Consider the following 8,421-nt stretch of genomic DNA (forward strand, 5'->3'; position numbering starts at 1 on the left):
CCAGCTGCCAGCTTGGTCTGTCCTCCGCGTCCCACGGACAGAGAGCTTGGTCCAAGGTCAGCGAATCTGGCCTCTGGAGCATCCCAGACCCACTGGGTCCAGAAAGCAGCTGAGCTGCGTGGCCATGAGGCCACGTGGAGGGACAAGCACTGCCCCCTCCAGGGTCACAGGGAGGCCTGGCCTCCTGCCTGACTCAGGATTCCGCAGGAGTTGACTCGAGCGTGAACCAGCCTCGCCTGCCCACCAACCTTCAGTAAGAATTCACGGACAGGGACTTCCCTGGTGGCGCAGTGGTTAAGAATCCGCCTGCCAATGCAGGGGACACGGGTTCGAGCCCTGGCCCAGGAAGATTCCACATGCCACGGAGCAACTAAGCCCGTGAGCCACAACTACTGAAGCCTGCGGGCCACAACTACTGAAGCCAGTGCACCTAGAGCCTGTGCACCGCAACGAAGAGTAGCCCCCGCTCGCCGCAACTAGAGAAAGCCCGCGTGCAGTGACGAAGACCCAACACAGCCAAAAATTAATTAATTAATTGATTGATTTTAAAGACAAAAAAGAATTCACAGACAGACCCGGAAGCCAGGCTCACGGATGCTCCCTCGCTGGGTGTGTCTCTGAGCCCTCTGCTGCCCCGCACGCACACTCCCGCCACCCACGTGCTTGCCCGAGGGCCCAGTCGTGCCTGTGACCCCTCCCGCCTGAGACACAGAGGCACCTGCTCACTCCCTCCCAGTCCTGCCTGTGCTCTGTGTGACCAGAGGACCAGTCCACACATACGCCATGGGCATAAGGCCTCCCAGGAGACAGGCCCCAAGCTCGCTCAGGGCAGGGGCGCCTCCGTGAAGCCCTCCGTCGGGCCCAGCAGGCCTGACCGTGGTGGCTGGCGTCTGGGCAGGAAGGAGGGGACAGGGCCTTACTACCCCCACCCCGCCTGTTCCTGGGGAGGGGAAGGGAGTCCTCTGGTAACTGGCTTAACAACCCACTGAGGCTGAGAAGGGCTGGTGCCCCGGGGAGCCATGCACCTCCTCCATGCTTCCTGCCTCTCAGCATGGGGAGGGGGCGCGTGGGCAGGGCAGGCCAGGGGGCCTCAGGGCACCCAGCCTCCAGCCCAGGCTGCCCCTCAAAACCCCACATCCCGAAGGCCTCGGACGGGTTTGGACTCTGTACTCCATCCTGACCTCCAACCTTCCCGCCCCTCCCAACCCCCAGGCCAGGGCTCCTGCCAAGGCGCCCTGCTCCCCGCACCCCACACCCCTCGGACCCTCTTGACCTAAGGACCTGGCTGACCCACGCTTCCCTCCTCAAAACCCTCAGGAAGGCCAGAGCCCGCGTCCCTAGAAGGGCGGACCAAGCTCCTCCCTCTCCCGTGGCCCGCGCCCCCCACACACCTGCCAGGCCTCTCCTGTCTCCTTGGTTTCAGCACGAGCATCGCCTTCTCTACAGGACCACCCTGTTGATGGACAGATGTCTCTCTGCTTTCTTCCCCCTAGAGCCCCTGACCTCCGGCTAAACCTTGCGATGCACTTGGCGCTTCCCGATGTTGTTTCCCGCCTCCCCCGGTAGAGGGGCGGCCCTAGGAAAGCAGGAATTTCCCCCTCTTTGTTCACTGCTCTTTTCCTAGACAAATACTTGCAGAGCAGACAAATGACTCTGGGCCCAGGGCTGGGATATTTCGGAGCTGGCTGAGCAGCAGGCCCTGTGGGACCCCAGTCTGGCTTCCCCGGGCCTCTCTCACTGGCCCTGAGCCCGGGGAGATCAGGAACCGTCAAGAACCCCCAAGCCGGGCTTCCCTGGTGGCGCAGTGGTTGGGAGTCCACCTGCCGATGCAGGGGACACGGGTTCGTGCCCCGGTCCGGGAGGATCCCACATGCCACGGAGCGGCTGGGCCCCTGAGCCATGGCCGCTGGGCCTGCGCATCCGGAGCCTGTGCTCCAACGGGAGAGGCCACAACAGTGAGAGGCTCGCATACTGCAAAAAAAAAAAAAAAAAAAAACACACCCCAAGCCATGACCTGCCCCTGGGGACGGCTCAGTGCCACTGGTGCTGAAGGAGAGAGAGGGGCAGCTGGGGGCCGGGTGGCAGGGCCAGGGGTCCGAATGGCTCGGTTTGAAACGGGCCCTCTCAGTTTTACAAACAGAGTTCTCTCTGCTTCCCTGGAAATGCGCTCTGAATCACCCGTCTCTTCTCAGTGAGCTAAGCCTCCCAGCTACCTACCTAGAGGCAGTGCTTATCCTTCAGGGCTGTCTTCTGAGGCCTGAGCAGGAGAGCGAGAGGGGACGGGCCTGGCGGCCAAAGCACACGCAGGGGCGAACGCATCCGCCCGGGCCTGCGTGTGTGTACGCGTGCCTGCGTCAGTGCGTGCGTCTGCCGCGTGCATCTGTGTGATGTGTGCACGTGTGCGTGATGACCATCAGGTGCAGGTGGAAGGTGTTTGCCACACCAGGTGAATTACACACAGCTGTGAAAGCCGCTCGACCGAGCTCGCTCACGACTCGACGCTGTCTCTGGTCTCCCTGCCCACCAGCCACACTGGGCTGGGTCAGGGCGGCTGCACCCCCTCCCTCCCTTCTCCCTCCTCCCTGCGCAGGGGTGGGGAGGGAGGCTCACCGCCAGGACCTGCTTCCCCCGACCCCCACCCCGCCCAAGCGGCTGCACAGAGCGCGCGCGCGCACACACACACACACACACTCACACACTCACACCGCGCAGACTCCCACGGGCTCCCATTGCGCAGGCCCCAGCCCCCAGCCCCTGGAGACCAGGCAGAGGCCTCACCCCTCCCCTGCGCCCCCACCTCTCTCTCCACAGCCTGAAAGCCCTCCCAGGCTGGTTGGAAACAGCCGATTCATTTCTGAAAATGGAACTCATCTCCCCAGGGTGACACGCACACAATGCCCAACCCACGTGCAGACAAAGCCCCCTGCTGCTCCGAGGGCCACAGAGCAGAGGCCGAGGCGCCCCCACCGCTGGGCCGGCGTGAGGGTCACCTGGGGGGGTCGCCACACCTGCAGGCCTGGTGCCCCCTCCTTAGCACCCCCAATCCCTGCTGCCCCAGGGCCCCCATCCTCTCAGCTTCCACCCCCAGCCCCCTCAGACGTGACGGGCCGGCTGGGGAGCCAGCAACCCCCAGGACACTCAGGAGAGCAGAGATCAGGCTGAGAGGGGCTCGGAGCCCCAGGCCCTGCCAGACACTGGTGGGGCGAGCAGGGACCCCAGACTCATGGCTTGCCTCAGAGGAAGCCAGGGCCGTGCTGGGAAACCGCCGGGAAGTTTCTTGTAATTCTGGCACCTCCTGCTCCTCCCGGGGCTTGAAGGGAGACCTGCCTAGAGCAGCCAGGCCCGGAACAAGTTTGGGGTGGCATTTGGTGTCCTGCTGAGCTGGGGCAAAGAGCAGGAGGGGCATGAGGGTGAAGAGCCCCCAACACAGGCCCACGCTCAGGGGGGCACCAGTCGGTCACGTGCTGGCTGGCAGGCAGACAGAGCCCTGGGCACCCCCAAGGCAGTCAGGAAATAGGGACCCCCAGCACCCATCCCCCAGGAGACCCACAACCAGGCCCAGAGAGGTGAGCCCTGCCCCGCCCCCAGGACAGCAGCTGAGCGACAGGAGGCCTGGGCCACTCCCTACAGGCCCAGCACCAGGGCAGTGGTCAGCCGTTCACCCCCCAGGCCAGCCCGCACGCTGGCTCACATGTAGGCCACATGGTCAAGGGGAACGGGCGGCCCATACACCAGGCCTGAGCCTCTCTCCGTCCTGTCTCTGGTGTCCAGGAGCTGTGACCTGACCCAGCACCCCTCCCCACGCACGAACGCCCCCAAATCACGAAAGTCAGCCCCAGATGCAGGGGCCTCCCCTCACACTCACTGACCACCCAACCCCTGACCTCGGTGGGTCTCAGGCTGGGGCACCAATGACCAGTCCAGAACTTGCCCCACCCAGACCAGAGGGCGGCTCCCTCCCTCCCAGGCCCAGCTGGTCACCTTCTCTCTGCTTCTCAAAGAGAATCTCCTCATCCAAAGCTGTGAAGCTCGTGTAGCCCATGTGAGACCGTGAGTATCCCGAGGAAAGTTCTAGCCCCGGGGCCCCCCGTCCCCACCTCACACCAGAAACAAAAGCTGGTGTGTAGAGACCGCTTGGAAGCACGGGGTTCTTGGGGGACCGGGGGAGTAGGGGTCCCACCTGGGGGCAGCCCACTGGACAAAGGTTCGGCCCTGGTGGACAGCTGGAGCCCCTGGCCAAGGCTTGCAGCCCTCGGTCTCCCACAGCCAGCAGCGCTCGCAGCCCAGGGCTCCACGTCAGCCGGGGGACCCCCCACCTCCCCACCACCTCCAGGCACGTAGCAGCGCTGCCACGAGGCTGGAGACTCTGCGGGAAGCCAGCTCCCTCTGAGGCTGCCAGTGAGCAGGTTCTAAAAGCCCCCCAGGTGGTTAAGGACGGACTGGGACGCTGGCAGGCGGCCCATCGGTGGAGGCCACACCTCCCCCCTCCACCCCTGAGGCCGCCTGAGCTGGCCACCACATGTCACCCAGGCCACCAACTTCTGGCCATGTGTCTCCAGACAGGTCAGCGAGGAAAAGTGCTGGTGGCCACACACAGAGGGTCTGCAGCTTGACTAGGAGGGCACTGCTCCAGGACTCCCGATTCGAAGGGGGCCAGGAATATGATGGGACGGGCATTTTCGAAGGGACTGCCTTGACTTATGTAGCTTGTGCTATGGGGTGTGGCCGGGCTGGGGGCTGGGGGTGGGGGGGGGGCAGGTCCAAGCCCTCCCTTCCCAGAAGGGTGGTTGGCAGCTGCTCTCTGCAAGAGGAGGGGGCCTCAGGGGAGGAACCCAACCAGCCGAAAGTGCTGCCCAGGAGGAGGTGCCCATGCACTCTGCCAGGCTCTCTCTTGCCACTGGAAAGGGGTGGATGGAGAGAGACGCCATGAATCCTTGACCCCGGCAAAGTGGCCACAACTTCTGCCAGAGAACTTGAGGCAGCTACCGTTCTAAGCTGACAGCCAGATCCCAGAGTTTCTGGTTGTTTCTTTCTCAGAATCCAGCCCAAGGAGGCCCCTGACCAGATTCCCAGCTTGGAAGCACCTCCCACCTGCCCAGGGCACAAACCATTATCGGTCCTGCCTAACGATGGAGGCCACGGGGCCGGAGGGCCTGGACAGCCGAGGCTCCCCCTGGCCAGGCACAACGGGCGCCGGCCTCTCTTGGGACAACAGCACCAGACACAGCATCACATCCCCTGAGCCGCTGCCGGCTCCCCATGCGTTCCCGCCAGTGGTGTCCGCTGCCATCCGCGCCATGGGGCTAACGGGCAACGCGGCCGTCACCTGTGTGATCCTGAGAGCGCCCGAGATGAAGACGGGGACCCCGCGTTCATCCTGAACCTGGCCGTCACCGACGACCCTTCACACCGGTGCTGCCCACCAACATCGCTGAGCACGTGCTGCAGCGCCAGCCCTTTGGGGAGCTGCTCTGCAAGCTGGTGCTGGCCATAGACCGCTGCAACAGCTTCTCCAGCGTCTACTTCCTGGCCGCCGTGAGCATGGACCGCTACCTGGTGGTGCTGGCCACGGCACACCGTCCGCGGGGCTACTAAGATCGCCAGCCTGTGCATCTGGCTGGTGTCACCGTCGCAATGCTGCACTTCTTCACCTTCGCCGGAGTCTACAGCAACGAGCTGCCGGTCACAAGCTGCGGGCTGAGCTTCCCATGGCCTGAGTGGGCCTGGTTCCAGGCGAGCCGCATCTACACGCTGGTGCTGGGCTTCGCGGTGCCCACGTGCACCCGCTATGTTCTCTGCGCGGACCTGCTGCGGAGGCTGCCGGCCCTGCGGCTCCACTCCGGAGCCGAGGCTCTGGGCAAGGCCAAGCGGAAGGCGAGTCTCCAGGTCCTGGCTGTGCTGGCCGTGGGCCTGCTCTGCTGGACGGCCTTCCACCTGGCCCCCGTCGTGGCCCTGACCACAGACCTGCCCTGACGCCCCTGGCCATTCATCCTCTCCTGTGTCGTCACCAGCCTCAGCTACACCGGCTCCCGCCTCAGCCCCTTCCCCTAGGCCTTCCTGGACCACAGCTTCTGGAAGAGCCTCTGCACCACGTTCCAGTGCCCGGGGGCATGAGCACCCCTCCCTCATGGCCCACGCAACCGTAGAAAAGCTCTGTTCCTTTAGAGCAACACCCCACTTGTTCACATCCCATCACTATTTTCTCCAGACAGAAAGAGAAAGACCCACGGAGGCTGGCCACCGAACCCTCAGAGGTGGCCATGGACCCACCCCTGTCTCTGCCTCCTAGACAGCCCTTGGGTGGCCAGCTGCAGGGATTCAGGTCCTGCCAACCCAGGCAGGTGGTCCTGGCACAACAGACATCCTGGGGGACACCTGGGCAGCAAAGCCAGGTGTTGCTGTAAAAGCCAAAGGCGCACATCAAAGGAGGCCATGAAGCACGCTCTCACAGCCGGAAACTCAGGTGACACTTCACCAGGAGGCCTGTGCCCGTGTCCCCTCCTGGCTCCCTCAGCAGGGCTCAGGCCCCCTTGAGCGCCCCATGCCCTTGTGCCCTTCAGGCCGATGCCTGTGGTCCCCCCATGTCCTGCTATAGGACCCAGGGCCCTTCTGCCAGGACCTCTGGACCCACACTCTCTAGAGGGGGCACCTGTCACTTAGACAGGATGGCACCTGGACCCCTTCCCCCCTGAGGTGTGCCTTGGGGCCTAGACTCAGCCAGCAGGAGCTCCACACTGAGCCTGGGGGTGGGGTGGGAACGCTAAGGGGCTGGCTGCTCAGAGACCATTTCTGCCACTGGTGGGGGGTCAGAGGACAAGTCCCTGAAGACCGCTATGGTGGGCCTCGGCCAGGCTCTGCACTCTTGGTCCCATGGCTCCCAGCTGCTTCCAGGCCTGGAGCTCCAGCCTTGCCGTTCCGTAAGTCACCTGCCTGGCACCCAATAACCCTTCGAAACTTATGGGGCCCCAGGTTGGTTTTAGTCCTTGTGACACGGCTCTGGCCAGTCTGTCCAGCTGGCAAGCAGGACACACCTTTCACCACCGGGTGAGGTGGCCCCCAGGCTGCATGGCCGCCTCCCCCCCACCCAGTCACGTGGAAGAGCTCGGGCCCACACCCCTCTCCCCTGCCCTCCCTCAGCCTGAAACAACTCAGAGGCTACCTCCGTCCTGTTATCTTTCTGACCACATGGTATTAGTAAGCTATTACTGTATAAAACATTCCCCCCAAATTAGCAGCTCAGAACAACATTTACTAGTTCACAACTCTTGTGGGTCAGGAACCTTCCAGCAGCTCTCAGCTGGCTCCAGCTCAGGGTCTCTCAGGACATTTCAGGCAGGCCTTCAGCCGAGGCCCCAGTCACCCGAAGGCTGCACTGGGGCTGGAGGAGCTGCTCCCTCTCGTGGCCACTGGCCGGAGGCCTCGGTTCCTGGCCCTGCGGGCCGTCCACAGGCTGCTTGGGCATCCTCCAGGGGTGGCAGCGAGCCCCCAAGGCAGCATCCGAGAGAGAGCCAGGCGGAAACCTCCATACATTTAAGGCCTATCTGGGAAGCCATTCTGCTACTTTCTGTTCCTTAGAAGTGAGTCCCCAGGTCCCAGCACACTCAGGGGCTGTGGCCACTTCTCAAACCGCCACTAGCACCCAGCCTCTCCCGCGAAGAACTAGCTGTTCCCGATCCGCGCTCTCACTGTGCTGCACTCACACCTCGGTTCCAAGCAGCAGCCGTGATTACCTCGTCAGCGTTCATCCTGCGCCCTGCGAGCCCCCCAAGAGGAGAAGCTGCGGCTCCCACACCCCAGCTAAGACCCCAGCTGGGCCGAAGCGAGGCGTGAATGCGCGTGGCGTGAGTGCGCGTGGCGTGAACACGGAGCAGCAGGGGCGGAGCTGTGTCAGCCGGAAGCTCACGGGAACGAGCAAGGGTCTCCCACCCCGTCCCCAGCAGAACGTCTCCCTAGCACAGGAGGTGCCAACCAAGCCTCCTCAACGGACCCCACACTCTTTATTCCCTGGGGTGGCCCCCGCCCCACACACAGCCCAGCAACGGGAACCACCGTCTGGCACTGGGAACTCTATGGTGGGGACCGAGGAGGAGCAGGCCCAACCAGGCGGTCCACATCCGATGGGAGGGAGGGTCTTCACGCAGGGCCCGCGACACGCCAAGGGTGGGGGAGCCATGGGCCAGCCAAGGTCGGGGTGAGAGGAGAGCCCTCACCGGGATCCCGCCCCGACTGAGCTGTGGACCCCGGGGAAAATGCCGCCCCCTCCACCGTGACTCCGGAGATGGACTGGGGAGCGGGGAGGGAGTGTCCCCATGCTCTGGGCTCCTGGTCCCAGAGAGAACTGGCCCTCTCCTTCCACTCCCCAAATCCCCTCGCCGTGACCCGGACCTCGGCCCGGCACCACCCGGCGCGGCCCCTGGGCGC

The 8,421-nt window shown here is 64.1% G+C and overlaps 1 protein-coding gene across 1 annotated transcript; it reads left to right on the plus strand.

Annotated features, from left to right (window-relative positions):
* Nucleotides 1-5,129: 5,129 nt before the first annotated feature.
* NPBWR2 (neuropeptides B and W receptor 2) lies at nucleotides 5,130-6,114 on the plus strand. The gene is given in 3 exon segments (XM_060079506.1): nucleotides 5,130-5,364; nucleotides 5,367-5,399; nucleotides 5,402-6,114. Coding segments are annotated over 3 exon segments (981 nt in total).
* Nucleotides 6,115-8,421: the final 2,307 nt, after the last annotated feature.

This window comes from Mesoplodon densirostris, chromosome 16 (assembly GCF_025265405.1).
Source record: "Mesoplodon densirostris isolate mMesDen1 chromosome 16, mMesDen1 primary haplotype, whole genome shotgun sequence".
NCBI lineage: Eukaryota > Metazoa > Chordata > Mammalia > Artiodactyla > Ziphiidae > Mesoplodon > Mesoplodon densirostris.